This window comes from Thermothelomyces thermophilus, chromosome 6 (genome assembly GCF_000226095.1).
Source record: "Thermothelomyces thermophilus ATCC 42464 chromosome 6, complete sequence".
Classification (NCBI taxonomy): domain Eukaryota; kingdom Fungi; phylum Ascomycota; class Sordariomycetes; order Sordariales; family Chaetomiaceae; genus Thermothelomyces; species Thermothelomyces thermophilus.
In genome coordinates, this window is record NC_016477.1 from 129,132 (window position 1) to 156,414 (window position 27,283).

General features: G+C 55.9%; 11 protein-coding genes and 1 non-coding gene across 12 annotated transcripts; 5 read left to right on the forward strand and 7 right to left on the reverse strand.

Annotated features, from left to right (window-relative positions):
• Positions 1-118: 118 nt before the first annotated feature.
• MYCTH_2309733 (uncharacterized protein) lies at positions 119-2,414 on the reverse strand. The gene is made up of 4 exons (XM_003665696.1): positions 2,115-2,414; positions 1,854-2,017; positions 1,601-1,786; positions 119-1,531 (listed from the first exon to the last, which is right to left on the reverse strand). Exons 1-4 carry the CDS (start codon positions 2,314-2,316, stop codon positions 386-388), a joined length of 1,698 nt encoding a protein of 565 aa, XP_003665744.1. The 5' UTR covers positions 2,317-2,414; the 3' UTR covers positions 119-385.
• A 1,258-nt stretch (positions 2,415-3,672) lies between these two features.
• Positions 3,673-3,779, reverse strand: MYCTH_t180. The gene has a single exon. It is a non-coding gene; the product is annotated as a tRNA-Leu (tRNA).
• A 380-nt stretch (positions 3,780-4,159) lies between these two features.
• On the forward strand, positions 4,160-5,308 carry MYCTH_2095899 (uncharacterized protein). Its single transcript, XM_003665697.1, has 3 exons — positions 4,160-4,341; positions 4,486-4,896; positions 5,047-5,308. The coding sequence occupies exons 1-3, from the start codon at positions 4,266-4,268 to the stop codon at positions 5,133-5,135; spliced, it is 576 nt and encodes a 191-aa protein (XP_003665745.1). The 5' UTR covers positions 4,160-4,265; the 3' UTR covers positions 5,136-5,308.
• MYCTH_2083273 (uncharacterized protein) lies at positions 5,307-6,395 on the reverse strand. Its single transcript, XM_003665698.1, has 2 exons — positions 6,253-6,395; positions 5,307-6,162 (listed from the first exon to the last, which is right to left on the reverse strand). The coding sequence occupies exons 1-2, from the start codon at positions 6,381-6,383 to the stop codon at positions 5,412-5,414; spliced, it is 882 nt and encodes a 293-aa protein (XP_003665746.1). The 5' UTR covers positions 6,384-6,395; the 3' UTR covers positions 5,307-5,411.
• Positions 6,396-7,319: 924 nt separating this feature from the next.
• On the reverse strand, positions 7,320-8,218 carry MYCTH_58635 (uncharacterized protein; the record flags this gene model as incomplete). The annotated part of the gene is made up of 2 exons (XM_003665699.1): positions 7,320-7,761; positions 7,950-8,218. 2 exons carry the CDS (start codon positions 8,216-8,218, stop codon positions 7,320-7,322), a joined length of 711 nt encoding a protein of 236 aa, XP_003665747.1.
• A 1,199-nt stretch (positions 8,219-9,417) lies between these two features.
• Positions 9,418-10,051, reverse strand: MYCTH_2316127 (uncharacterized protein). Its single transcript, XM_003665700.1, has 2 exons — positions 9,781-10,051; positions 9,418-9,691 (listed from the first exon to the last, which is right to left on the reverse strand). Exons 1-2 carry the CDS (start codon positions 9,944-9,946, stop codon positions 9,540-9,542), a joined length of 318 nt encoding a protein of 105 aa, XP_003665748.1. The 5' UTR covers positions 9,947-10,051; the 3' UTR covers positions 9,418-9,539.
• Positions 10,052-10,352: 301 nt separating this feature from the next.
• On the forward strand, positions 10,353-11,737 carry MYCTH_2309742 (uncharacterized protein). Its single transcript, XM_003665701.1, has one exon. It carries the CDS (start codon positions 10,921-10,923, stop codon positions 11,725-11,727), a length of 807 nt encoding a protein of 268 aa, XP_003665749.1. The 5' UTR covers positions 10,353-10,920; the 3' UTR covers positions 11,728-11,737.
• A 1,103-nt stretch (positions 11,738-12,840) lies between these two features.
• On the forward strand, positions 12,841-14,418 carry MYCTH_2120525 (uncharacterized protein; the record flags this gene model as incomplete). Its single annotated transcript, XM_003665702.1, has 4 exons — positions 12,841-13,117; positions 13,216-13,702; positions 13,829-14,134; positions 14,229-14,418. 4 exons carry the CDS (start codon positions 12,841-12,843, stop codon positions 14,416-14,418), a joined length of 1,260 nt encoding a protein of 419 aa, XP_003665750.1.
• Positions 14,419-16,042: 1,624 nt separating this feature from the next.
• On the forward strand, positions 16,043-18,608 carry MYCTH_2069159 (uncharacterized protein; the record flags this gene model as incomplete). The annotated part of the gene is made up of 7 exons (XM_003665703.1): positions 16,043-16,358; positions 16,459-16,698; positions 16,803-16,898; positions 16,972-17,231; positions 17,366-17,634; positions 17,755-18,144; positions 18,323-18,608. 7 exons carry the CDS (start codon positions 16,043-16,045, stop codon positions 18,606-18,608), a joined length of 1,857 nt encoding a protein of 618 aa, XP_003665751.1.
• Positions 18,609-19,279: 671 nt separating this feature from the next.
• On the reverse strand, positions 19,280-21,542 carry MYCTH_2309743 (uncharacterized protein). Its single transcript, XM_003665704.1, has 3 exons — positions 21,449-21,542; positions 20,592-21,388; positions 19,280-20,538 (listed from the first exon to the last, which is right to left on the reverse strand). The coding sequence occupies exons 2-3, from the start codon at positions 21,361-21,363 to the stop codon at positions 19,529-19,531; spliced, it is 1,782 nt and encodes a 593-aa protein (XP_003665752.1). The 5' UTR covers positions 21,364-21,388; positions 21,449-21,542; the 3' UTR covers positions 19,280-19,528.
• A 118-nt stretch (positions 21,543-21,660) lies between these two features.
• Positions 21,661-22,466, reverse strand: MYCTH_2135445 (uncharacterized protein; the record flags this gene model as incomplete). The annotated part of the gene is made up of 3 exons (XM_003665705.1): positions 22,444-22,466; positions 22,071-22,375; positions 21,661-21,985 (listed from the first exon to the last, which is right to left on the reverse strand). Coding segments are annotated over exons 2-3 (498 nt in total), but the record flags the coding sequence as incomplete, so codon positions are not given.
• Positions 22,467-23,978: 1,512 nt separating this feature from the next.
• On the forward strand, positions 23,979-27,181 carry MYCTH_2309747 (uncharacterized protein). Its single transcript, XM_003665706.1, has 3 exons — positions 23,979-24,432; positions 24,513-25,745; positions 25,807-27,181. The coding sequence occupies exons 1-3, from the start codon at positions 24,094-24,096 to the stop codon at positions 27,055-27,057; spliced, it is 2,823 nt and encodes a 940-aa protein (XP_003665754.1). The 5' UTR covers positions 23,979-24,093; the 3' UTR covers positions 27,058-27,181.
• Positions 27,182-27,283: the final 102 nt, after the last annotated feature.

Here is a 27,283-nt window from a genome sequence, read left to right on the forward strand (position 1 = left end):
TCGCTGTTCAAAAGGTGCGGTTTGTTGTCCTCATAGCTACCAGTTCTGGACCCTTATGAGCAGACAGGGAGCTTTTATGGGCAAAATCTCTGTATGGAATAATACACGTCTAGTAATCCTGCGCACTCGTTACACAACTAGTAGACTGAGTTTCAGACGGTGCCTGGATATCGCGCCTTGACTTTTCTTCTTTTCAGTTCTCCTTCCTGTGAATTGTTTCTTTGTTTTTCTCTCTTTCTTTCTCGGAATGAGGTGCCGTCGCCATGGCTCATGCAATTTTCTGGTACGAGCGCTCTGAAACGCGTGGTCAGATTACCTTTGAAATCTAAGGCAACCCCTAATATATCACCCAAGTGTTTGGTCAGAACTGGAGTGGTTGTCGCCATCAAATGCCATCACCGGCCTCCCAGCTCCTCTTCTCAACATCCAACTCACGAGAATAGTCACCGAATTCCTCAAACACCCTATGCACCATTTTAATATACCGTGGCTTCCACCGGAAGCCCTCGAACAATGCTTTTGTGTAGTCCCAATACTCTGGGTAGAAACCGGCAGTCTCCCAATCCACGATGCCCGTCACCCTCCAGCCGGTGGTCCCGTCAGGCAGGGCGACCTGGTCCACCAGGATATTCCGAGGGTTGAGGTCGGCATGCGTAAACACAATCTTGTGCCCGCGGCGGCTCGGTTCGTCCGAGAACCGTAGACATTGACTGAAGGCCGCTTCGTCGGCAAACGGTCCGATGGGGTCGCCACCGCGGATGCGGTGGTCTCTGCATGCTTCGCCGAGAGTGTTGCAGATTGGCGCCTCGGGATTGACCGTCTGCGGTATGTCTCGAAGTTGGCTCAAGTAGTCTTTGAGCTGAGTAACGATCGCATCACAGTCGGCATCGGACATGACCTCCTGACAGAGCCAAAGGGGTACCCCTGGCAGCCGCGTCGTGAGCAGATACGAGTCGTCGCCGTTGGGAATCACGTCGAGAGGCTTTGGGGCCGGTATGCAAGTCCTCTGCTGGACCATCCGCAAGGCGTTGAACTCGTTGCGGGCCAGGTTAGCGGTTCCCCTGTACTTCAAGAAGAGCTCAAAGGGTAGTCTCTGAACAAAGAGCGACGGGTCGTCCCGCCCGTAAATCATCTCCCCGATCTTTCGCAGCGCATCGTAGGTGACCGATCGGGCGCTCCTAGGCAGAATTCTCAAGCTTGAGACGAAGCCACGGCCGATGAAGTTGATCAGAGACTTGACGTGTCCGAACAAAGGCGATAACCAGGCCCAGTGAAGAGAGCGTCCGGAGGAGGGCTTGCGGGTGTTCATGGCAGGGAGGACAAGCTCTCCAGGTTTACGAGGCAAGATCTGCGGCGCAATGCTTTTGGCGATCTTGACATACCGGATGCTTCTTGCCAGTCGGGCCTGGGTGCCGATAAACCGTGCGTCTACGGTGAGAATGCCAGCGCGCGAGTGATCACCCAAAAGCGGGTAGGGACCTTTAATTTCAATAGGTCTCTCTGGCCCGATGTGAACGAATTCAACTTTGTACTTGTGATTGCAAGCGTCAGCGACTGGCTGCAAAGGTCAGGGGGACAAGTGTTGTCGAGTCAATCTCACCTCAATCATTGATGGTTGCTGTCTTTCCAACTTGACCAACCCCTGGGCAAAAGCCTGAGCAGCGGACTTCTGAACTAACCAATGGCTGTAATAATGCAGCATTCGTTCAGGAGCTCTGACATACGAGAGCCACCAGTCGCGGTAAGGAGGACTAAAGAACACCCCAAGCATTTCGAATATCCGCGGCTTCGGAGACGGCTGGTTAGTATGCGGAGTGTTATTTATGGCTTGATAGAAGGAGGCATTCACGCACATTGTCTGCAACCCATCCAGACGGGACAGGGAGAACAGGGACAACAATTAGGGGATCCCGGGCAGTGCCAGTCTTGCCGGTGATACAACACCTGTTACCGTCTCGTGCCCGGATTTCCAGCTGCTCTGTGGCGTCTGGCGGAGGCGGTATGCGACCGTTTGTAACTATCGGAAACTGGTTAGGCTGAAGCTCTCTCTCTCTCTCTCTCTCACTTTCAGTGCCAGAGGAAACCTCGGTAGGGCGGTGAAGGAGAATGTTTACCAGATTCAACAATGTAGATCCAGTCAGATACCAGAGATTGGACGTCGCCCGCTGACACCTTATCGTTCACATAGCGGGCGGCTACGACTGGGTGAAGGGCTTCGTTGACAAAAGATGCGAGCAGTGCGCCCGACGGATGTGGGAGGTCGAGCTCCGCAATGAGCGACAGTGCCCGGTTGACTGCTTCTCTGTTTGGGTCCATGGAATACCTAACGTCAGAAAATACGTTAATGGAGATATTTATGGTACAGAGAGGAGGATTGGGGACCGATATGCAACGGACTTCGAAAAATGTCATGGGCTGGGTTGAAGGCCAGATATAGAGGAAGGTAGGAGGTAGACCCGATGGTAGCCTGGCGGCAAGCGAGCTCTGGAAAAGCTTGGCATTCAAGCCTTCCAGTCAGAGCTCGCCAGAGACGCCGCGAAGCGGTTACCTCATTCATACACGCTACCAATGCTAACCGGGACCCTCCCTGATCTCTACTCAGAGTTTCGGAACATCAGCGACCCCCGGAAATTGGTGTTCCTCAAGATCGCAAAATCTCCCGGCCTGGACGCTCTCAGGTACGCCGCATCGGCCGTCCGTCTTATGGACAAGCGGGAGCCAATTACCGTCCGGAGAGCCTCGCTGGACCTGGCGCGTCTGGGTCAAGGAGGTCTTACGCATCATGGAGGAAAACCAGTTCATTAAGCTGCCGATGAGCATTGGTAAGAATCCAGAGTCGCAGCACCTCCAACGACCCATTATTAAAACCCTCTTAGACGCGCTCGAGGAACGGTGCCTGTACATGGGCGACAAGCACATGCCGGACATTGGAAATGCCCCGATGTACAATGATCTGAGATGGGTGTCAAGTAGCACCGGCGCACGGAAGGCTCTCATTGACCCGTCCGAACCTATGACACGGCGCCTGCCTATCCAACCTATCACTCAGAGCCCCCTGCTGGACGCTATTACGGGCCCAAGCCGATGGTGACGGAGCCCGCCCACAGTTCGCAACCCGTTTCAGAGCGCTGCTACGGCCCGAAGCCCATGGTCACCGACACCTATTATTATTAACACGCCAATTCCTTCCTGATGGATTGAACCCCCCCCCCCCCTCGTCACACCAATGGGAAACACATCCACTATGACGGCTGGTAATATATATATGGGAACCCCGAAATCCTGTATTGGCCAGACTGATCTCCTCGGAGGACCGAAGGGTTGGGAGGGAATGGTCGAGGGCAGGTAGGCTTCTTCATGCAGGGAGGCGGAGTCTGCTATGAAAATTCGGTGGACTGTAGGAATAGGAAGGTTTCTCTTTGGTTACCTCGTTGGTTTTCTCTTTGGTTATCTCTGGTTATCATTGGTTTGGTACCTTGGATGCTATATAGTGACCAATAGGCAAATTCGGCCCAGGTCTGCTCGCACGCCTTAGCCATTAGTCTTTTCGGGTTGTGCTCCCCTCACATAGACAGACCATTCAATGTCTTGGCTCAAAAAAGAAAAAGGAACAGAGCGAAGTTAATCCATAGAGAAAGAGCATGCCGAAAGACAAATGAGGCAAAATAGAATTGACAAGGGTGAGATTCGAACTCACGCCCCTTTCGAGACCACGGAAACTGGGATTAAGGGTTTTGAAGACCTTAACGTGGCGCCTTGGACCGCTCGGCCACCTTGCCATGATGCTGAACGCAAACTTCGTGGCAGAAGCGGAGTTTTCTGTCGGTGCTACGGAGTAGTGGATGTCCGAAAGTTTCCACAGTCCACTAATGACTTTGACTGGTGCCTGTGGAGCTGTCAGGGACCAGACTGGCGTCGCACCCCTGCAGATGCCGCTTACTACACCTCCTCCAGGATTCTGAATCCTAGCGCGGTACTTGCCGCCAGTGGCTTTTTGGGCGCAGGACCCACGTACCAACGCTAGGATTCAGAATCCTGGAGGAGGTGTACATACATCCTGCGGGACCCCTGCTCACCGTCCAACCTCGGACTGCTCGAGCGAACGAGCGCGACGCGACACGACGCTGAGAAAAACTCCCCCTTGGCATCCAAGGTTCACGTCGCCTCCGCGAGTACATCAGGATACACCACTGCCATTTCAACTGCGCGAGATTGATTCTCCGGCTAAACCGTACAATTACGGCCAAAAATAAAAATAAAATAAAATGGCGACTTACACCAAGACGTGGAGGAACAAGGTGTGGATCGGGTGGTTCCTGATGCAACTCCCGATCATTCTCTGTGAGTCCTTCCCTGATTCGCGCCATTGATTGTCTCCGTCCCAGGGGGGTTATAGGGGCACCCGCTAGCACAGCAGCGAGGGCGAAACCTCAATGTTGCTTACTACACAGTATATCGCAAGAGCTGACAAGGTCCCCCTTCCAGTTGTCGACCTGCTCGACTACATCTGGCCCGCCTCCCTGTACCAACCGGCCGGCTCGCCGCTGCACGCGGCGTACGAGCTGAAGGAGTGGTACGTGCAAAAGTACAACGACCCGATCGTGCAGTGGTCGGCCGAGACGGCGTCGGGCCACGACAGCTGGATGGGCCTCTTCATGCACCTCGAGGCCTTCTTCCTGCTGCCCACCGTGCTGTACGGCCTCTACCGCCTGGCCCTCTCGCGGCGGCGCGGCACCTCGGCCGCCGACGAGCTGCTCCTGCTCGTCTACGCCCTCGAGGTCGCCTTCACCACCCTCATCTGCATCTACGACGTCTCGTTCCTGGACGAGGCCGCCTACCCGCCCGCCATCAAGCGCGAGATGCAGTTCCAGCTTTACGGCCCGTGGTTCGTCGTGCGTAAGTCCTGCCCCGCCCCCTTTCTCCCACGCACTATCCCCGAGGCTTCCGCACGATGTCTTCCCCAACTCCCATGGTGGGGTGTCTTGTGCGTGCGTGTGTATGTGTATGTGTGTGTGTGTGCGCGCGCGCGTGGCTAACGTGGACAAGCGGCTCTCGGGGCGATCGATATGGCGAGCCGAATCCTCGGCCGCGTCAAAGCGGCGGATGCTGTCTTGGCTGCCAAGCAGTCGCAGTAGGAGGCAAATCTAATTAATTCTCACGGAAAGACGGGCAAGGTCGAGCTCTGCCAAGCCCTTCTTTCTTTGCCTGTGATTTCGAGAGACATGACATGACGGCAGGACTACGCATTTCCATAAACAAGCTTCGTTCGGTAGCCAGCAATAAAAGTCATTGTCGGAACCCCAACGCCCCAAAACGCCATGGTATCTTTTGTGTGTAGTACTACATTCCACATAGGCAAGCCCGTGACTATGCGCTCCATTGACTGTCCCCTCCTCGGCCACCGCCACCAATTAATCGACCGCCCGTTTCTGATATCCCCAGCCGTTGCCCACGCCGTTCAACCCGTATCCGAGAGGGGTGGCGCCGCCGAGGCCCCTTCCCCTGAGCCGCCTCGGCAGGACCGACCCGAAGAAGTAGGCGGTCGAGACGGCGGCGCCGGCGAAGAACGAGAGCAGGCTGTAGAAGACGGTGCTGGCGTAGATGTGGCCGCCCATGCCGGACCACTCGACCTTGCCGGAGACCTTGGGCAGGGCCGGGGTGGGGAACCAGCGGACGCTGAAGCTGAGGGGAAGCGGGTCGCCGATGACCAGGCGGCGGGTGGCGCTGCCCTCGAGGTGGGTGAGCGGGCTGGTGCTGTAGGCGGTGGCGCTGTCGAGCACGCCGCTGTCGTGCGGGTGGATGTGCTGCTTGGGCGTGCTGTGCAGCAGCACGTTGAGGTGGGTGCTGATGTGCATGTGGCTCAGCTGCAGGGTGCCCGCCAGCGCGAAGACCAGCGGGATGTACTCCTGCGGCGGCGGCGTCTCGCCCATCACCTCGATGTGCGGGGGCGGCCGGGCGGGCAGGCGGCAGGCGAGGGGCGCGTCGTTGTGGATGTAGAACTCGAGCAGGTGGAAGAAGGGGTCGCTGACCATGGGGATGGTGCAGTTCACCTCGCCCTCGATGCCGTAGTGGAATTCGAGCGGCTGGTCCGTCTCGTTGCAGACCGGGAAGGGGACCCATTCGATCTCGTGCTTTTCGTTCTGGATGTGCTCGCCCGTTTCCCTGCTCGCGCGCATCGATTGGTTAGCCGAGGGGGCATGTCCGGCGGGCTGGGGGTTATCCGGGGAAGCAAATGCCCGGCACCGCACTTACGAGCTCCGGTTCATACACTCGACGCGGATGGGAGCGCCGTAGTGGTACGAGGGCAGAGCAAGCTCGTGGCCGTTGGTGGCCGCGAGCGCCCTCGCAACCAGAGCGGCGCCAATGAGCACCAACAGCTGCATCTGCACCGGCAACCTGAGGAACATCATCTCCGCCGTCTTGCGAATTGTATCCCTATGAGGTTATGGCGAAGAGATGTGGCACGCGCCAGCGCATGTTGCGCTCTCGACCGGGTGGAGGCGTGTTGTGCTACCTCGTCGTGGAGGTATGTGGAACTTGGAATGCACCCGCGAAAAGAGCAAGTGGCAACTTCAAAAGGCCATTTTTAGTTGGGATCTTGCTTCGTAACCCTAACCCTCGACTCTGGAACCCAGAAAGAGTCGACTCCCCGCACTCGACACTGAATAATTAGTCCGTAGTTATACGCCAGTTGATCATCGACGGCTCAATGCAAGTTTCTTGTGGCTCGCTTTAGGTCCCACACGACCGTCAATTTTCGTCAATTCTTTCCGACTTGTCTCTTATTTTTCGTTTAGCATCCATCTCTGAGAAATCAAGACACCAATTACTCCGTAATGATCGATTTAACTCTGCTTCCTGTCAAAATGCACACGTATAGGTGCAATTACTAGAAGTAGCAATTGCGGCGTCGCTTTTGCGTTTCACACTTCCTCATCCCTCTTAGACAGCCAGGTTGACTGTTCTTCTAGGAAACAATCCGAGCCGCAGCACCCATGATCTGGTGCCTCTGGCAAGTATCGGAAGACTAATTACTTCCACCTTATGGATGTCTGGGGTGCATGGGGTGTGCTGCCCTTTGCTCCATTCTGCGCTGATGAGCTCAGGGGGTTCCGCTAGAAGGTCGAATACAGCGGTCTAGCAAATGCAAAGAGCAGCATAGCTATCGGTATCGGGCCCTTAGATATGTCGTGATACCTATCTACGATTTGAAAGGTATGTATGTACAACACAAATTACCAGCTAAAAAAAAGGGGGGGAGAACGATGCCATGTTCACCCGCTTTCCCCCTCTCCCGGCTTCTTCTCGGCCAAGTCTAATTACTCGCACCCGACGCGGGTGTCGCTGATGACGATGTCGTCGTACCAGAAGGTGTTGGTGTCGCCGCCGTACGACTCCCAGCCGAAGTAGACGGCGGTGGGTTTGGGGACGACGTTGCTCCTCTGCCACTGGCCGGCGTTGGGGTTGTCGACGCCGGACTTGACAGTCAGCCCCTCGATGGCCTCGCCGTTGAGCCACGTCTCGATGGTGCCGTCGGCGCCGACGTGGTACTCGAGGCACTGCCAGTCGCCCGTGGGCAGGGCCTTCGACGCGGCGATGCCCTGCGGCGACAGGTCCGGGAGCGTCGCGTCGTCCGACTCGCGGTTGTACATGAGGATCTTGCTCTGCCCGCCGATCCGGAGGTGCTTGTTCGCCCCCTGGGCCGAGTCCGGCATGGTGATGAAGCTAACGTGGGCGTCGGTGAGGGCGTTTTGCGCTTTCCTGTCAAGGGGAGGCAGCGAATGTCAGAGCGGATGTCTTCTTTTTCATACCTTTGGACGAAGCAAATAATAATCGAGAGAAAGGGGGAGCATAATTAGAAGAGAAAAAACAAGTTCATGGTGATGATGAGGATGAGGATGAGGATGAGGATGAGGGTGAGGAGAAGAAGGAGGAAATCACAGACGTACAGCCATGTCCTGACATAGAGATCACCGCTAGGGACGGACGTCGTGCCAAAGAAAATGTGCCCGCAGTAACCACCGGCGCCGTCAACCCGGACCGAGTTAGAGCCGCTGTGGGCAGTGGTGGTGTCCAGCGACACCTTGCCGCCCTGGTTGCAGTCGTTGGCGTAGATCGGCCACGCCGACTCGTCCCAACCGCCTTCAAAGTCCTCCGAGATCTGCGCGAAGGAGAAGGGGAGGGCGGCGAGGAGCAGAAGAGCGGTCTTGCGGAACATTGGTGGGCAGGTGGCGTTTCCTGTCGGGTGATAGGCGTGAAGAACAAGGGGAGCTTGGAGGTTGATGACTCGGGCGAGCAAATGAAACCCCGCGAAACGATCGAGCATAGGGGGGGGTTTGGCTACGAAGCAGTCCCCCAAGATATTTATCCCCGATCTCCTATTACAAGCCCAGAGGGCCCAGGAATCTCGCTCCGTTCCCGCCGAGGCAAAGCTTATTCGGCCCCGGAATCGCAACGAGATCTACGTGTCCACGGCACCCCCCCCCCCCCCCACAAACCAAATGAGTCTTCTTCGTCCACGCTCCGCGCTGCTTAATCTGGAAGTTCGGCGGGCCGGATGCTCGATGGAGACCCCAATCAACGGCCGGTCGCGTCGGACCGTTGACAAGGGGCTGCCAATTTATCCCGTTCAACCTTCATCAAGAAGCCGTCTGCGGTAGGTGTTTTGCCGATCTCTGAAGCGCCCCGCATCTCGCCTCGCCGGAGCGCAGGAGCCATTCAGGAGCCAGGAGCGGTCTCCATTAATTACTGCTCAAAGGAGTTATCTGCTTCGTGAGAAGATGTTGGATAAAAACGTACAAAACTATCTCTTGTACATGCCGCTGATTATAACCTGTGTCGACCCTGCGCGAGGTGCATGAGATGGGTTCACACCAGGTCATGCAAGAGCACCTTGGGTGCATTGCTGCCTAGTAGATGGAAGGAGAGGTAATCCGTATGGTATCCACAGAGCCGGCATCCTATCTGTTTCAGCGGGAAGGAAGCAAGGTACTCCGTCATATCACAGCTTCGGTTTTAAGGGTGGCACTTACAGGCGGTTGGCAAACCCCTATTAGAGATATTCTGCTGAATAACTTGGTATGCTCTGCTGATTGCGGTAATTCCGAGCATCGTAGAACGTTCTGTCAAGCTTCAATCACGGAGGTTGGCTTCTCTCTCGTAGAGCAGTGAGCGGAGGAAAAGCAAACCAAATCGGTGTGTATGGTTGGGCTGCCAGTGTTCTCTGCTGTAGTTCAGCGACACGGAAACACCTCAACGAATGTGACGATGACAACGGAGTTGAGATGGTGAGGCAGAGAAGCTCCAAAATAGGTGACTCTCGTCTTACGACGAGTGGACGCGTCAAATCGCAATCGTTGATTGCATGGCAACCAAAGGAGCAAGGGATAGGATAATTACTGAATAATTCACTGATTTGAGACAAAGTTGAGACCTAATTAATTAGACAATCTTGCAAAGAAAATAATTAGTAATTACATCCATATCCATATGTGCCGCCACTCTGCAAACTCCAATACGTCATTTCTTCTTACCAGCGCTTATGCCAAGGACTCGTAACCAGAGTCGCGCTGGTATGCAGAGCGGTTTGAGAAGAGATAGTAGATGATCAGGCCGAGAACGGGGAAGAGGAAGACGACGAGACACCAGATGAGCTTCTGAACGGGCGTGCGTCTTGACTTGAGGATCTCGACTGTTGCCATGGTCAGCATTTGGTCCAAGTCTTTGTTTCGCTGACAACTTCGGACGAGACTGAGCGAAGCCGGCGCGGAGCCCACACACCAAAGACGATAATATCGAGGATGAGAACAATAAGGCCGACCAGACCGCCACCCGTGCCATACTGCCAGCTATTGTCCATGGCTTCGGTCGAGACAGGAGCTGCGAGGCCGATCGAGGCCAAGCAAAGCTGCAGGAGGATGCTCGAGAAGAGAGTGTTGAAGGCCATGGTATTTGCACGTTAATACTATCTTTGTATGCGTCGTTCGTTTGTGCCTAGAATAAATGAAGATGGATGCGAGAACGCAATTCAGGTATTAGAGGTATTTTTCAGCGAGGTAGCAGAGAAGTGAATTTTTCCCGAGGCAAACGATCATTCAATTGCACGGGAAGCTCCTCATCTTTCCTTTTGTGCTGCTGCTCGTCGGTGACGTCATGAAATCATGACGCATACCGCAGCGCTTGGCCTGCCTGCATAATTACCTAAGAGTGGATGCGCTTTAGTGTAACTTGCCAGTGAATACCTAGGATTGATTGGATGGGCACAATATGGCTGGTTAGGTCAGGTGGTATTAGTGACTGAGCAGGAATCATCAATTCAAAGCGAGTAAAAAACACGATTGCTACCTTAGTCAAGAAGAGATAGTTTCAAACAAGATTAATGTCAGCTAAACTTAAGACTCGGAATAGCAAGAAAGACCAGACCAAGTGAGATAATCAAAAGAACAAAATTGAAGAAAAGGGTTTTCGATAGTGCTGGTGATCAGGGCAAGTGACTATCTCGGCATTGCGATCCAACTGTTCGATAATTATTTAAGCTTTTGGGCTGTGAACAAAAGGGCCGCTTTTCTCTTTCCGTCCTAGAATTCTGCCAAAAAAAAAAAAAAAGAAAAAAAAAGCATTGTCCTGAGTTTGCTACAAGCTTCGCTGTCCGCGGCTTCGCTGTTGTACGCACCTTGGGTCAGGATTCGAACAAAGAATGGAATGGTGTAGCACACCAGCGCCTCGATATCCTTTGTGCTAGGGACAATGTTGTTTTTCAGCGTTCCTGTCTGTATATGAGAGCAGGGCGGTCCCCCTCTGGTTTGGGCTCGAGTCTCAGGAAATGATATATATGTAATTATTACCGGATGTACAGTTGCCCAATTTTCTCTCCCTCTCCTTAGTTTCTCCCAGGGCAAGCTCAGACCCTGTCCGGCAGGAATGGCCGACAACCAGAATCCGGTCGTCGATCGTCGACTTGGAGCGGAGATCGACGACGACCTGCCGCTCCCGCCTCCGGACCACGTCGCCGCGACCATTCCCCCTTTCTACCTGTACGGCGAGCGAGAGTGTGGTGACCACCGCCACGACACCAGCACCAGCACCAGCAACACCAACAGCAATTCGGACAATCACGAGGCGGTGGCATGGCAGACGGCCTGCACCAACTGCCACGCCCGCGCCACGCTCAACCAGATCCACGACCTCCCCTGCGGCGACCGGATCTGCCGGGAGTGTCTGCTGGTGAAGGTGCTCAGCGTCAAGCTGCACATCGAAGCGAACCACAAGAAGATAAAAGAGGCGCGCGCCAAGATGCGGGCCATCGACCTCTGCTTCGTCCGGAGACCGGGGGGGGCCATGACTCCGGCACGGAAGCGGATGCTCTGCCTCCGCCACAGCCGGCTCCGGGCGAGCGTCCTGTGCCTGGCCGGTCTGGCGTGCTGCGGCAGGGACATGGGATTGCACCGGTTCCTGCCCTGTCTGGGCCCCGACAAGGCGCGGGAGCTCTGGCTCGCCTTGAAGTGGGTGACGAGCATACCGTCCGAGCAGAGAGCGTGTGGCTGGCCGGATTGCGGGGCGTACGTGCCCAGTTGCTGCAGCTATGCGCTGCCCGGGGATTGGGCCCGCCGCTGGCACTGCGTTACCTGCCAGGGCAACTCGATCGACTGTGCCCGGAATCTCACGACCGCCCAGACCAGGTTTCCGTTTCTGCCCAAGGGCCAGCCTGCCCTGACGCCGGCGAGGTAATTAGGTCTTGGCCGTAATTCTCTCGCGTGCGCTTTGTGTCGTGATGCTGGGAAGTAAGGTTGATTATTAATTAGGCACCAGGTAGTGAATCTGAGACTCTTCACTAACATTGTTTTAAATACCTCCGTAAAGCTACCTAGGTTCTGTACATACAAATAATCGTGATTGATCCCTAGAACTGATCACCCCTCTTTTTGCAATTACCATCTAATTATCTCCCTCTCGTATAACCAAACGTTCTAGAGAGCTTTTGGCATGTAGAATTAAAACGAATAAACTCTCTTTAATATCCAAGTATTTGGTAATCCGAAACCCGAGCGCCTCTATTTAATTTCCTAGGTAGGTACGGACTACGGAGTAGCAGTTGGAACATTGAAGCGTACCATGAACCCTAACCCTTATGCCAACCCTTTAGGGAACACTATATGCCCCTCAACGCTTATTGCTCCTTTACACAGCATAGCTTAGTGAACACTAAGCGCCACGTCAAGAGCTTCAAACATTCGACCACCTAGAGTAGGTGTGCCTCAACGGATGTTTGTTGACTAAGTAGACGGTCGGCATCAGTCAACTAGCAATTGCACTTGTGAAGGATTTGAGCAGAAAGCCCAGCGACGACGGCAACCTGTCACGCAATCAGCAGTCAGAATCACTGAAGATGAGCACGAGCACCAGTACAGTTGGGAAAAAGAGGAAAAAGAAAACCAAAAGCCAACGACATGCAGATGATTTGGTGTCATGTCAGATGATTCGACATATGGCTTCCACGCCTTCCATCCTAAGCGGAGAGGAGAGGGGAGGAGGGTGGTATTGCGGCATCAATCCCCTGCAACACGCGATGGCATCAGTTGGAAACAACGTCGCGCACCTCTGCCCGCTGCATCTCGGGTAGCATCCATCGGACACGCGCCAAATCTCTTCGAGATGGCCCATCGACGGATCATCCGCATTGGGCATGGATGATTATTTTAAACAGTGAACATCTCCCAAAGAACCCCTCACGAGCTTCCTTCAAGCTCTGATATAACATAAAAGCTTGGTCGTGAGTACCTAGTCATCTCGCTGTCCGGAACTCCTGCAGCCAAACTTCGTGTCTCTCACTCGACGACGACCATGGCGACTGTCGCAGCCCAGCAGCCAGTGGCGCCCGCAGGGCCCCCGGGCCAGCCGGATATCGGATACCTTCCGGACCATGACAAGTACCTCGCGAGAGCCAAGCGGCGGCAGGAAACCGAGAAGCTGGCCAAGACGCTGCCCCACGGCTTCCCCCAGCAGCTGGAGTCGGATCTGGTCTGGGATGGCAACACGCTCGCCGAAACTTACGACTGGAACTACCATCTGACCCAGGACGACTTGGCCGAGATCGACTCTGCCCTGCAGCATTTCAAGAGTGAGTAACTAATGAACAGATTATATGGGCCTTCTCCGTCGCTATTTCACCAGGCAAGGGCAAAGATGGGTTGAAAGAGGTGAGCGCTGACGGCGCAGGCCTGAACAAGCCGCTTGGCTTAATCGACCAGGAGACCTTCCCGCTGCCGCAGCTGCACCAGACGCTGCGCGAGGTCTCGCGTGAGCTCCACCATGGCCACGGCTTCAAGGTGGTCCGCGGGGTGCCGGTCACCAAGTACACGCGCGAGGAGAACATCATCATCTTCGCGGGCATCTCGGCGCACGTCGCCCCCGTGCGCGCCCGGCAGGACAGCCAGTACCAGGGACGGCCGGCCGACGTGGTGCTGGCCCACATCAAGGATGTGAGCTCCCAGGTCGACGCCAGCGTCATCGGGGCGCCCTCGCACACCAACGAGAAGCAGGTCTTCCACACCGACTCGGGCGACGTCATCGGCCTGTTCGCGCTCGGCGAGGCGGCCGAGGGCGGCCAGAGCTACCTGTCGAGCTTCGGGAAAGTCTACAACGAGATCGCCGCCACCCGGCCGGACCTGATCTGGACCCTTTCGGAGCCTTGGGCTGCTGACACGTGCGTGCTGCTGCCCTTCCTCCCTGTCATTCCCTTCCGTTGAAGAATCAGGAAAAAGAAATAAAAACAAATAATTAGGCTGACTCTCCACACCAAAAAAACAAAAAAAATTACGGAGTACTATAGGTTCGGAAAGCAAGCCAAGCCGTACAACTTGGCGCCCGTGATCCACTTACAGCCGGCCACCGAGAAGGACCCGGTCAGGGTGATCATCCAATACGCCCGCCGGACCTTCACGGGCTACTGGGGCCTCCCGCGGTCGGCCGACATCCCGCCCATCACGGAGGCACAGGCGGAGGCGCTCGACGCGCTGCACTTCACGGCCGAGAAGTACGCCGTCTCGCTCGACTTCCACCAGGGCGACATCCAGTACGCCAACAACCTGACCATCCTGCACGCCCGGGCCGAGTTCCGCGACTCGGCCGAGAAGCAGTACGTGTGCTTTCCCCCTTCCCCGGCTCTGGTTTGGTTCGGTCGGTCCCGCGTACACTATTAGTTACTGATGCCTCCATGTCTCTCTCCCCAGGCGCCACCTCGTCCGCCTCTGGCTCCGCGATCCGGAGTACGCGTGGAAGACGCCCGAGGTGCTGCAGCCGCGCTGGGACCGCATCTATAAGGGCGTCACGCCCGAGAACAGCGTGTTCCCGCTCGAGCAGTACCTCCGGACTGCCAGCAGTAGCACCAACGCCAGTGCGCCACCGCCTGTCAAGGCTTAATTAGAGATTAATTATGGCTTCTACCTCGGGGCGGAGTTAGAGTTACTAGGGGCCGGGAAGAGAAGCGAAGCTGAATACGAACCGACCTGTTCAATATCAATATCACCAGTCTCCAGGTGGATCGTCAATGCTGTGGGCTACTCTCGTGCTCGCTAAACTGCAGAGGAGGGGAAGATGGTGCGAAATCAAGCCACAAAAATATGCCATCCTTTCTCTCTCTCCCTAATTTGTCTTGTTTCCTCTTTTGAATTTTTTTCTCTAGGGCGGAGGACCATGGGGGGCTCTCGGGGTGCCTAATTAATGACATCTTGATGCAACCATATTGCGAAACCCGGATCGTTCAGGGGGTACTTGGGTACATACATATAGTACATACAAAAAAGTGCCCAAGTTGCGTGATGCCCATGCAGGTCGACGGGATACCATCTACTCTGGACCTTGGTGACCAGCTGTACTGTGTAGAAGAACCAGCCCCCGATGCCTTCCAGAGTCCCTCACCTAATCGGATGACATACCGCGGACCCTCAGCCGAGTTCTCGATGACGCCGCTCACAAACGTTATGACGAACTCACTTAGCGACCAGGCGAGGCGAGGCAGAGGGATATCGGCGTTAAAAAGTTCCCCCAAATAGCAGTGTGCTGAGGCATGCTAGGTAGTTATTAGTGAGCACAACACGGCATGCATTTTTTTTTTATCTTCAACCCAGTCTTTTTGAAGGATGACTGCCAACGAACCGGGATCTCCAGCTCAGCTTTGCCACACCTGCCAGTTGCAGGCCGATACCCCCGATGGCGTTATCTTTGTCCGCGATGAGCAACCAGTTTACGGTACTACAACCTACCAAAGCCGGCAGTTGGGCTGCGAATCCAAGGCCTGCTGCACCATACAATTGTAGCCGAATATCGCCCGAAGATAACCAATCCTTTTGCTTCGTTTACAGTTACATAATTACCGGCTCGCCGCCAACAGGTCGAGTGCATTCCGTATATACTACTATATGTACTCCGTGCAAACGTACAGATGTGCGTACACCCCTGAAGCCTGTATAAGTAAATCAACCCCCCCCCCCCCCCCCCGGCTCAGTCCCCTCAGCTTGGGGACTTTTGTTTGGTTCATTGCACCCGGAGCAGAGGTAGACCGTATGTATATATCATGTATGTATGTACCTAGATAGACAACAAGGCCGGGGCCCTGTATACCATCATGTACATACATACATACACCACGAAGTACGGAATACCCCGATGGTAGCCTCCTTATCTATCTCCCCCTACCCAATTTCGTGGGGGCGCATGGCAAGTATCACGACAAATTGCTTCTGCACGACGGCTGGACCCCTAACCAACAGTTGTATTGTGCGTGAGACAAAATAAAAAGGCCGTGCTGCACCCCAGATGTCGGCCGCCGACGATCTATCTGCCTTCCCTCAGCCGGACCTCTCCCCGTGCTGTAAATGATCTGTACTGCAACGGTGTGACCACCTACCTACCTATCCAGTGGCATAATAATAGTTCCTCACTCATTCTCCGTCAATCTTCCCTCTTTCCGCCCTTGCTCGTCCCTTCCCCCTTCTTCTAGTCACAACCTTTAATTATCATCGTCAATTCAGGCCCGCCCTCAACCATGCCCTTCAACTGGAGGCGGCCCTTCCGCACCGACGGCGGCGGCGGCGGCGGCGGCGTGCAGACGGAGCAGCAGCAGCAGCGGAACGGCGGGGGGAGCTCCTCCTCGGTCGACCGCTTCGACAGCTCCGGCGAGGTGACGGATGGCAGTCTCAAGTACACGCTCGAGAAGGGCGAGAACGACTCGCCCGTCTCGTACCAGGAGGCCTCGGGCGCCCCCGTCGAGCGCCGCTCGCCCCTGGGCTACGACGTCGGCAGCATCACCATCATCTTCCTCAATGTCAGCAAGATGATTGGCACCGGCGTCTACTCGACGCGTGAGTTCCTTTTCTTTTCTTTTCTTTTCTTTTCTTTTTTTTTTTTTTTTTGATGATTTTAGGGGAGTTCGACTGACCAAGTCCCCCTTGCGCTTCGCAGCGTCGGCCATTTACAAGGGTACCGGCTCGGTAGGCCTGGCCATGATCTACTGGACTCTCGGCTTCTTCACTTCCCTGGCCAGCCTGTGCGTGTACCTGGAGTACGCGTCCTACTTCCCGAACCGGTCCGGCTCTGAGGTCGTCTATCTGGAGCAGGCCTATCCCCGGCCCAAGTGGCTCATCTCAACCACTTTTGCCTTCCAGTCGGTTGCGTTATCCTTTAGCAGCAGCAATGCCATCGGTACGTTTATAGCTAATTACCTCGTAAAAGAAATAAGAAGAGAAAAACTAGAACCCGCATATTGGAACGCCGTGATTAGGCTAACGAGAATTCCCCCCCATTAGTGATGGCCCAGTATCTGTGGCGATGTGGAACAAGCACTCCGACCGACTGGCAGCTCAAGGGAACTGCCATCGCTTGCTATACTTGTGCTTTTCTGAGTATGGCTATTCCCCCCCCCCCCCTTTTTTGTTTTCCTGCACACTTCAAGATGGCTCATGCTTTCTGCAACAGTCGTCGGTTTCCACACGCGCTTCTCGTACTGGGTGTCCAACGGAATCGGCATCATCAAGGTCCTCACCCTCATCTTCATCTCCATCACCGGCTTCGTCGTCCTCGGCGGCCACGTCTCGCGCGTTCCCGAACCCAAGGCCAACTTTGTCAACGCCTTCGAGGGCCACGCCACCCCCTACGGCCTGACCAACGCGCTCTACCGCATCATCTTTTCCTACGCCGGCTACGAAAACGCCTTTAACGTCGTCAACGAGGTGAAGGTATGTAATTCCCCGTCCCCCCCCCCTTTTTTTGGTGTTCCTCTAGGATAGAGAAAACACAAAAAAAAAAAAAAAAAGAAAAGAAGAATTATCCAAGATATTATTAAATAGTAGCTGAGACTTGTCGGCCACAGAACCCCGTCAAGCAGCTCCGGCGCAACGGCTTCGCCGCCCTGGTCATCGTGACGGTCCTGTACATCTTTGCCAACATTGCCTGGTTCTCCGCCATCCCCAAGGCCGAGCTGGCCGAGGCCAAGGAGATCGCCGCCGCCCTCTTCTTCAGCCGCGTCTTTGGGCCCGACAAGGCCGTCAACGGGCTCAACTTCCTCATCGCGCTCAGCTCGTTTGGCAACATCGTGGCCGTCGCCCTCGGCTCGTCGCGCCTGATTCGCGAGTGCGGTCGGTAGGTTTCACTTGTTTTTTTTTTCTTTTTTTTTTTTTGCGTTGGTTAATTATTATAAAAGAAAAATTGGTTAATTACTAATAAATCGCTATGCACACACACACACACACACACACACAGCCAGGGCGTGCTCCCCTTCCCGCGCTTCTGGGCGTCGACGCGGCCGTTCGGCACGCCGCTGGGGCCGTACGCGCTTAAGTACACGCTGACGGTGCTGATGATCCTGGCGCCGCCGGCGGGGGACGCGTTCAACTTCATCAACGACCTGTACGTCTACCCGAGCTCCGTCTTCCAGGTCCTGCTCGGCGTCGGCCTGCTCCTCGTCCGCCGCCGCCGCCGCCGCCTCGGCCTGCCCCGCTCCGAGTTCCGCGCCTGGGACCCCGTCATCGCCTTCAACATCCTCGTCTACGTCTACCTGCTCGTCATGCCCTGGTACCCCCCGGCCGGCGGCGCCAACGCCGGCGACGTCAGCTTCTGGTACGGCACCTACATCGTCACCGGCATTGGCATGTAAGTATCTTATCTCTCGCGCAGCCCCTCTTCTTTCTTTCCCTATTGTCTTTCTTTTTCTTTTCTTTTCTTTTTTCATACTTGCTTCCTCTGGTGGTGGTAGTGTATAATAAGCAAAGTGAGTATTAAGTACTGGGAATTCGCCTGAGCTAACAACGGCAACCAAAAAATTAAACAGTCTCATCGGCTGTGGCATTTACTACTACCTCTGGGTCAACCTCATCCCCCACGTCAAGGGCTACCGCATACGCCAGGAGGTCCTGGTCTTTGAGGACGGTGCCCAGTCGCACAGGCTGGTCAAGGTGCCCGTGGCTGAGGTAGCCGAGTGGGATGCCACCCACGACGCCGTGGGCAGGCCACTCAATGTCAACAACGGAAAGTCCGGCTCGGGCTCGCATCAAAAGAATGACGACCAAGAGGAGGTGGGTAAGGTGGTGCGGATTGGTGACCCCGAGAAACAATAAAGGTACGAGAGTCTCAGCATGAGAGCGAGAAGATCAGGGAACAAATTGAATGGTAAATAAATAACCATAATTACCCATTGAGGGTAACAAAGGTGTGAACAGCGAATATCAGCTGAGATCATGCTGATGAGCACACATTTTGCTTGGAATCTGATTTGCTCTCGTGATGCTTGGCCTGAAACCCGAATGCTCTCTCCTCTGTACTCTGCTCTTTGAAAACGACAAAGCTGGACACCCATCGTTTCCTCAGTCCTTAATTACGGTAATCACATAATAAAGGAGCAACCTTTTGGAAAGCAAATGGTAACAAATGATGTGCGTTATCAAACAGAAATGCGCTACCAACTCTACGGCCTGTTCGTCCCCCCTTCTTCTGGCGCCTGAACAGTCATTGATATTTTCTTGAAAGACATAATAGGCCATACCTCATTACAATGCCCAGTCCTCTTTTGTCTACCTCTAGTGTCGTGCCACGTTTTGCCCGCCCGTCTTGTCTATTGCCATCAAATGCCTCTTCGGAATAGCAGAGAAGTGCAGACAGCCCCGGGGACGTCAAACGTCCCGATATCCCATCGTTGATATCACTGCCTACATTGCCACCTCTAAAGACATTGAAAACGCCCGCGACAAGTGACACACCAAAAGAAGTTCGAGGGGGAAAAACAAAACACGCTTTTTGTTCTGCGGTAAGCTAAGAAAGAATGCTGTGCTATTTTTTGATTGACAAAAAAAAGAAAAAATGGCAAGAAAAGGAAAATGTTCGTTTGATCAGACACTGTCGTAACAGATGATGAGGCCAGGGATGGTTGGACGGTGCCGAGTCGACTTTCGACAACCGCGACACCAGGCTTCCGAACCATGCCGTCCTCCGACGTAGTTTTACCATGTCCCGTGGCGGCTGAACTCGCTCCACGGGCGAGTCAGATGCGCAAAACTTCCATGTCCGAAATGCTTCGATGACGCTTGTGCGCGTTGGCTTCGGCGTGGGTGCCGGACGCCTTTCTCTTCTGCGACAGGACGTTGAGTGGGCTGCTCTGCTGGAGGTCGGCGAATCCACTTCCTACCGTGTTGCTCCGCTTCTGGCGGCGGAGAGGCGTGATGGGTGTCGTGACGGCTTCCAGGCTTCCCGACTTGATTCCGCGGAGCGTGCCGTGGTAGTACGGTCCCGAGAATGCGAGCGACTCCTGGCTCGCTTTGTCGCTGTAGATGAGCTGCTGATTGATCTGGTTACGCCGGAAGGCGCCCACGACATCCGACTTGCCGTCAAAGTGGGTAAGCAGCGGGTGGGCGGCTGCCGCAGCCTCGGTTCCCCCGCTGGCAGTACTGGTAGCGGTCTTGGGCCGGGTGGGGCTAGAGACGAGATCCCCGTTCCAATCGGCCCCTTCCTCGTCGTCGGATGAGTCGCTATTGAAGGTGACAAAATCTTCGATCCTGAGCATGCTCTCCTCTTCGTCCTCTTCCATACCGGCAAAGTACGAATCGTCGCTCTCCTCCTCCCCGCCAAAGATGTCAGAAGTGCAGGGGAAGAATGCCTCGGCCGGGCCAAAAGGCTGCATGTTGACAAAATCGTTCAGGTTGTTGGACGGGACCATGGCACCCATCATGATGTAGCCCGGGTTTCTCACAAGCGGAGAGCTGGCCAAGTCTTGCCTGGAAAAGTCCACGTGGAGCGACTCGGGAGAGAGGTCCAACTGGTTGGTCCTGCGAGGCGTGAAGATGATCATCTTGCCCGTAGCAGGATCGACGACACCGATAGGCTTGTTGTCTGATCTGTCGAGTTTGAAGCGACCCACGCGGGGCCTTCCGGGTTTGCACTGGACCGGCTTCTCCGTGTCCGAGTCCGAGGATGCTCCAGTCGCGTGCGCGCGGCGCATCTGCTTCTTGCGGACAATGGGCTCTGGAATATCTTCCTCCGTAGTGTCACCGTCGGCTGACGGAGTAGCATTAGCACCAGACGCTCCCATTGCCGGCAAGTGAACTCACTCTCGTAACCGTCAAGGTCCTGTGTCTCTTCAGGAACAGGTACAGGGGTTGACACTTCGCTGGGCGGGAGACTCGGCCTCGGCGTCGCCGTCGGAGTCTCGTCCTGGTCCTCCAGGTCGCCGGCGGCAAAATCCTGCGAGCCGGCGTAGAAATCCCAGAAGGAGCTATTCGAGGATGTCTCGTCATCTCTCTCGATCTCGCGGCGGAACATGGGATCAAGGGCGCTCTGCTCCACAAATATATCAGGAAAGAAGTCGTTCATGTCGGTTACCTCACTTGTATCGGTCGTAGTCGAGTCCGTATCGCTGTCGGGAACTCCGACAAAACGGACATGGCGCCCTGTGTTGATGGAAACCTGGTCGAGCAAATCGAGCGACACGGGCTCCGCAGGGATCAGGTCGTCGTCGTGGTCCGACGAGAATCCCTCCCAGCTCGCGCTGTCGTCGTGCTGATCTGCGTCTTCGGGACCGGCCCCGACCTCGGGGTCGTCCTCTTCATCCGCCTCACTTTCCTCGTCGGCGTCGTCGTCTTCGTCGTCGTCCACCAGCGGCCGAGAAGGACCCGATGATCGCTTGCGCAATGCATCGGATATTATGTGCGCCTCCTCGGCCGCAACGACATGCTCCTCGTCGTCATCTTCGGAATCGGTCACATCCTCGACGCCAGAGTAGCCGCTGTCGTCAGAGAGGTCGAGAGATGACGAGTCATAGTCCCGGCTCTTCGGGGCTCGGACCGGCTTGGGCGGGTACTTTTGTCGGACGTTACGAGACATGGCGGCAGGCATGCAGGGGTTACCTCTAGTGCAGGGTGAGAACGGATGGCGCACGGTCCTCTTAGACTACCTCGCAAAGGCGAACCTTGTAGAGATGGGGGAGGGTAAAAGAGCCCGAAACGGCGCGGAGGCAATTCAGCACAAGTGTGTAGTGCTCGGCTATGGAGAAGTGGTCGTATGTAACGTATCAGAGGTTGGAGAGTCCGTGGGCGGGAGGGCTGTCGGAAGAAAAGCCGGAGGACAGAAAGAACGGAGAGAGAGAGAGAGGGCTGGTGGGAGGAGTCGTTCAAGTCGCTTCGGGGTGCAAGAGACGCGGGCATACGATAGAACCTGTGGATCTCAGCTCGAGGGCAGACTCTCGTTTGTCTGTGCGAGCATAAGCCTCGTGTCTGGAGGCGGATATGGGCTCGAGACGGTGAAAGTCTGCGAGAAACTTCGTCGAAGGGCGGGCAGGATTGGGAATCTCGTTGAGGCTGCTGGACTGCAGGCGTGCCGGGGTCAATTGGCACGCCCGCAGTGGGCGCTTAGAGCTCAACGACGGCCGACGGCATCTTGAAAATCTCGACGAAGTTTGGATTGGTATGGTACTGAATCTCTGGCTTCTGTAGGGCGACTTCGTTGTCTTGGGTGGTTGGTCCGGTTCGGTTTGTATTGAGGGAAAGGGAAGCTCAGAGGAGGGGAAGTGCGGGCCGGCCGATTCTTTTGACCAAACTTTTTTTCGAAGTTGGTGGGGACCAGGGTGGGCTTGGCTCGACCCGCAATTGGAGCCAGATCTGTGGAGTCGAGGTCCGACGTATCCATGTATCCATGTACTGTATCAAACGGGCGCACCCGAGGCATCTGAGGCACCCCTCTGCCGCTGGCAGCTGGCAACCGTGCATCCACCCGCGCGTCGAAGGTCACTTCAAGCTTCAGTTGCTGCGTCAGGCTGGGATAATTACCGGAGCGCAACCCCCCGGCAGGACCCTGCCTCGTCACCGCTCTTTTCCCGCGCGGCTCTTTGGTGTCGTGGCTGCAATCGTGGCTCACTGATAATTAAAGAAAGCACAGTCTTGGGGATGCAGAGCTGTTGGTGAGCACCAGTTGGGAATCGCAATGGCCATGATTGCTGTCGTTTGTTGCTTCAAGGAACCGTGGTTCTGGACTCGCGATCAAACCCCTCCATCCGTCACCCACTCCTTCAAAATTTTGAAGTGACCACACTAATCCGTACACTAGAAACAATTTGCGAAGTCCCCCGCTCGTGCTACTGACACCAAGCGTCCGGGCTGCAGAGTTGCAGAGTTGCAGCGTTGCAGAGCGGGGCGGCTCGTCCAATGCCCCGCACCCTTGGGAGCTCGCTCGCTTGCGCTGGTAGACTTTGACGCAGGTGAAGGTGCAGCGCATATGACGAAGTTACGTGTTGATCATGACTGGGACGACAGAGCGTCCTTCTTGTCTCCACCGAGCAATTTCAGTCTTGCCGCCGAGGCCGACGCTGGCTGCTGGATCAAGAAGGTGGACACGATGGAAGACGATGGTCGACTTGAGCCCCGCACAGAAGGTTCCGAATCCTCCTCAATTGTTAAACCTATTACGGATGAGAAAGGTTTTCGCTGGTGACAGACTACCCACTTACTTCCTTGAGTTGCCAGTCGTCAGGTAGCAAACAAACATTAAACGAGCGGGTCATGGCATCATACTGGTAGTGGTAGCGTTTGACCCTGGCCAGCGAGGAGTGGACGGGGTCGGCGCCAAGTCAGACATGCGTGGGTGAAAATGATTCATGTCAATATCACTGTTCCTCTCCTTTCCCGGCCCGGTAACTGTCGGCGGGGGGTGGGCAGGAAAGGATGCTGAGACGACAAATTTGCAAAGGCTGGAACGCTCGTTGCCGGTGAAAAGCTTCAGCAAAATTCTTCAGGTTTTGCATTCAACCTGGGCTCCGGGGCCACCTCTGAGGTTCGAGAATCCCGAATGGGTCCACACCGAAGCCGTCAAACGAGGATCTCTACGGAGTACGGATTACACGAAAAGGCCCAGTCTCGCAGAGTTTCATCGGCATCAGCGAGTTCTACACCAGCGTCCAGCATCTTTCTCTTGAAACAATCGTGGTAAAGGTCTGTTCCGTGTTGTTGTTGGGTTCCTTGGAAGGGCTTCTGTCAACCGAGACACTATGCTCAGCCGTGTTGGCGTCTCTCTTCATTCATATCTTTGTATTGTTGCACGTGGCGCCTGCCTACAGAAGTTCAGTTTTAATCTGTAATCCGGATTTCGGAGTACCGATTAACGTAGGCAGTAAATCTGCACGAGGGGCATTTCCTCTCCCAAAGGGTCCTCCGTCCTCCGTGCTTGGCGCCAAGTCGACCTCGGAGAAAGCATTATCTTATCGGCTTCAGGCTGGAAAGAGCTCCACTAAGAGTTAAGCGCCCCGTTCATGCCTGTTGCTGGGTCAACAGGCTACAGGTCCCTGGCTTGGCATCAACAATTTCGGGGTCCCGGCCCCCACTAACTTAACAGTACGGTAATGGCCGGATGGCGGTCGGACCCTCTGACGCAGGCAAGCCACTGACCGAGTTTGTCTCTCTCTTTCTTTTGTTCTTTTTTTTTTTTTTTTTGCCTGCTACTCTTCCTCTTTGCAAGCAGCATAAAGCAGCATATTCAACCTCAAATACCCCAGGCTTGTGAGTGTTGCATTCACCTCACAGGCACTTTTCTGGGCCTTCCGGCGCTCCCAAACCAGTCGGGGCCATGGCTGCATCGACGCAAAAAGCCACGAACCTCTTCCAGGTCTACCTGCGACTGCGGCCGCCGCAAGGTGGGGCTGCTACGGGAGAGCGGTTCTTGACGGTCGAGGAACCGGACGACGACAGCAAGACACCCAAACACATCACGCTCAATCCGCCTAACGACCGACGCCGTGCCATCGAGAAGTTCGCTTTCACGCAGGTCTTCGAAGAGGATGCGACCCAGCTCGACGTCTTCAACTGCGTCGGCGTAGCCAATCTGATCAATGGAGTTCTGGCACCCTGTGGCGGAGATGGGACCGATGCTCTGGTGGCTACGCTAGGCGTCACGGGGTCGGGGAAGGTTAGTCGGGCCAAGAGAGAGAGAGAGAGAGAGAGAGAGAGAGCAAGAGTAGGCCTCGACTGACTGACTTGCTACCGTAGTCACACACCATCCTCGGGTCTCGGTCCCAACGCGGCTTGACCCAACTCGCCCTCGACGTGATCTTCCAGTCTCTCGGCGAGAACATCGTCGACTGCGACACGTGCCCAACCCTCGAACAGTCAATTGTGGCATCCGATCCGTCCGAGGCCGCCATCTTCTCAGCCCCAACCTTCCTCGATTCCGTATTTGTTGACCTCTCGGCCTCTCACCGACCCGGCTCAAGAGCACAGACCCCTATGAATGTAGGATATCCGCCATCTTCTCCCCAGCCGCGCCCTCAACAAGAAGTTCAGCATGGCCCTAGTGGGCGAATTCCAGGCTTGGGTTGCGAGACCGTCCGCGTTGTGATGGGCAAGGACTCGATCGCAACACTATCGCCGCTTGCAACGACGACCACGACGGACAAGAGCCAGTCTATATCCGATAATAGACGTGGACTTGGCGCTGCCTTCGTTCCTCACAACCGTCAGACTGGTCATGCATTCTGCGGTCCCCGACGCCAGCAAGTGCAAAGAGCAAAAGGGGCGAGAGGGAGAATGCAACCCTCCGGACGAGCCACAGCCTCTACCAGTTGTGTTCGATTGAAGTCGGGTACTAACCAGGCTGCACACTCTCAGGGCGAATCCATCGGTCCGGGACATACACCATCGCGCCGGCTCCACCGGCCCTCGACCTTTCCCCAGCAACCCGATGTTAACGGCCTCTCTGTGTCGTGTGACCCATCGGCTGAATACGCGGTCCTCATCTCCATGTACGAGGTGTACAATGATCGAATCTTCGACCTGCTGACCCCGCCGACCAAGTCAACAGCGACCAAAGAATACCGTCGACGGCCGTTGTTGTTCAAGCCCACCGAGGCATCTCCGGACCGCAAGGTTGTAGCTGGACTGCGGAAAGTGATTTGCGGCAACCTACATCAGGCATTGATGGTGCTCGAGGCGGGCCTCCACGAGCGGAGAGTCGCCGGTACGGGGAGCAATAGCGTGAGCTCGCGTAGTCATGGCTTCTTTTGCGTGGAAGTCAAGAAGCGGACCCGCGGCAACAGGAAGCACGGCGCGGAGCCTTCTTGGGGTGGGAGCGCTCTCACGATAGTCGACCTTGCCGGCAGCGAAAGGGCAAGAGACGCCAAAACAGCCGGCACAACGCTCGCCGAAGCTGGCAAGATCAACGAGAGCTTGATGTACTTAGGACAGTGTCTGCAAATGCAAAGCGACGCCGCCACCAAAGACAAGGTAAGTAAGCAAGCTCTTGGCAGTGCAAACAAGGGGGCAAACAGACCTAACGAGCGCCCAGCCCAACCTTGTCCCGTTCCGGCAGTGCAAACTGACCGAGCTGCTCTTTTCGAACTGTTACCCCTCCCCGTCGGCTATCTCCTCGGGGAGGTACCGGAACCCGCAGAAGGCCGTCATGATCGTCACGGCCGACCCCCACGGCGACTACAACGCGACGTCCCAGATTCTCCGGTACAGCGCACTCGCGCGGGAAGTCACGGTGCCGCGAATCCCAAGCATCACCCAGACAATCCTCGCGGCCGCAGCGCAACAACAACAACAAGCCTCGCAGTCCCTCTCGAGCCCGGTCGAAGCCCCAACTCAGGCCCGGCCCTCCTCCCCCCGGGGCCGCGGGCGTGGCTCCGGCTCCGGCTCCGGCTCCGTCCATTACCCGCCCCTCCTCTCGTCACCCGACATTGTCCGCGGCGCCTCCTCGCCAGCTCACAGCCCCGCCAACACGGCCGGCAGCAACGACAACAGCATGCACCGCAGCACCGTGGAAGCCGCGGTGCTGGAGATCTCCCGCCTGACGGAGGAAATCGAGTACCTGCAGCAGGCGCTCGAGGCGGAACGAACGGCCCGCCAGGAAGCCGAAGCGCGGCTCCTGTCGATGGAGGACCGGATGGTGGACTTGGAGCAGGCCGTGCGAGAGGACTGCACCAACGAGTTCGAGCGCCGACTCGAGATCGAGATGGCACGGTGGCGCGCCATGATGCAGGTCGAGATGGAGCGCGGGGAGGAGCATTGGGGGCGCAAGATCGAGCTCTTTGAGAGAAGCTTCGGAGGAGGCGGCGGCGGCGGCGGTGTTCTCCTCCGGAATGATGGCAACCATAACGACGGCGATGACTACTACGACGGCGACGCCGGCGGGGAGGAGGGCGACGAAGACAAGGAGAACATCCTCGTGGAGGACGTCCATCAGGAGAACGAGCGGCTGAGGAGGGAGAACGAGGCTCTGAGACGCGAGATCGCCTCCATGAGCCCCACCAAGAGACTCCCGCTGAGGGAGCGCGTGAGCGACGCCGGCGCGGTGGCAAGGGGCGGGAAGCCCGAGACGGGCAGCCCGCGGCATGCGCGCACCTCCAGGGCTGTCGGCGGCGGTGGTGGCAGCTATGACGAGGAGGGTAGCCTGCTGGACAGGCTCGAGAGACTGCGGGTTAATGACGCCCAGGCCTCGGCGCGAAGCTCTGCGGGAGGCGGGAAATCCCGCAAAGTGCGTAAGTTGCCTGGCAAGAGGTGGAATGCGGTCGGCGACGATGATGACCTGTTCTGAGTTTGTCTTTCTGTCTGTCTATCTGTCAGTCTGCCCCTCTTCATTTTTCTTGTACTACTTTGGCGGAACTCACAAGCTGGGTTCTGGGAATTCGTTCGATGGGTCTGAACTTTTTTAATTTTTTTTTTTTTTTTTTGGTCTGGTTTGGTCTGATCTGAGAAAGAGAGATACCACCCGGCAGCGAGCCAGCCGTTCGGAATGCTGGTCGGCGTTGGAGTCTGGAGTA

Bases quoted from the DNA above. Each gene is read 5' to 3' on its own strand.
- MYCTH_2309742 (XM_003665701.1), top strand. From the start codon at position 10,921: ATGGCCGACAACCAGAATCCGGTCGTCGATCGTCGACTTGGAGCGGAG.
- MYCTH_2316127 (XM_003665700.1), bottom strand. From the start codon at position 9,946: ATGGCCTTCAACACTCTCTTCTCGAGCATCCTCCTGCAGCTTTGCTTG. The intron at 9,692-9,780 runs GTGTGTGGGCTC...CCATGGCAACAG, and splicing joins CCTCGATATTATCGTCTTTG to TCGAGATCCTCAAGTCAAGA.
- MYCTH_2309747 (XM_003665706.1), top strand. From the start codon at position 24,094: ATGGCTGCATCGACGCAAAAAGCCACGAACCTCTTCCAGGTCTACCTG. The intron at 24,433-24,512 runs GTTAGTCGGGCC...TTGCTACCGTAG, and splicing joins GCGTCACGGGGTCGGGGAAG to TCACACACCATCCTCGGGTC. The intron at 25,746-25,806 runs GTAAGTAAGCAA...ACGAGCGCCCAG, and splicing joins ACGCCGCCACCAAAGACAAG to CCCAACCTTGTCCCGTTCCG.
- MYCTH_2083273 (XM_003665698.1), bottom strand. From the start codon at position 6,383: ATGCAGCTGTTGGTGCTCATTGGCGCCGCTCTGGTTGCGAGGGCGCTC. The intron at 6,163-6,252 runs GTAAGTGCGGTG...GCGCGCGAGCAG, and splicing joins GAGTGTATGAACCGGAGCTC to GGAAACGGGCGAGCACATCC.
- MYCTH_2309733 (XM_003665696.1), bottom strand. From the start codon at position 2,316: ATGGACCCAAACAGAGAAGCAGTCAACCGGGCACTGTCGCTCATTGCG. The intron at 2,018-2,114 runs GTAAACATTCTC...AGTTTCCGATAG, and splicing joins GATCTACATTGTTGAATCTG to TTACAAACGGTCGCATACCG. The intron at 1,787-1,853 runs GTGCGTGAATGC...CCGTCTCCGAAG, and splicing joins CTGGATGGGTTGCAGACAAT to CCGCGGATATTCGAAATGCT.
- MYCTH_2309743 (XM_003665704.1), bottom strand. From the start codon at position 21,363: ATGTCTCGTAACGTCCGACAAAAGTACCCGCCCAAGCCGGTCCGAGCC. The intron at 20,539-20,591 runs GTGAGTTCACTT...CTACTCCGTCAG, and splicing joins GGACCTTGACGGTTACGAGA to CCGACGGTGACACTACGGAG.
- MYCTH_2095899 (XM_003665697.1), top strand. From the start codon at position 4,266: ATGGCGACTTACACCAAGACGTGGAGGAACAAGGTGTGGATCGGGTGG. The intron at 4,342-4,485 runs GTGAGTCCTTCC...TCCCCCTTCCAG, and splicing joins GCAACTCCCGATCATTCTCT to TTGTCGACCTGCTCGACTAC. The intron at 4,897-5,046 runs GTAAGTCCTGCC...AACGTGGACAAG, and splicing joins CGGCCCGTGGTTCGTCGTGC to CGGCTCTCGGGGCGATCGAT.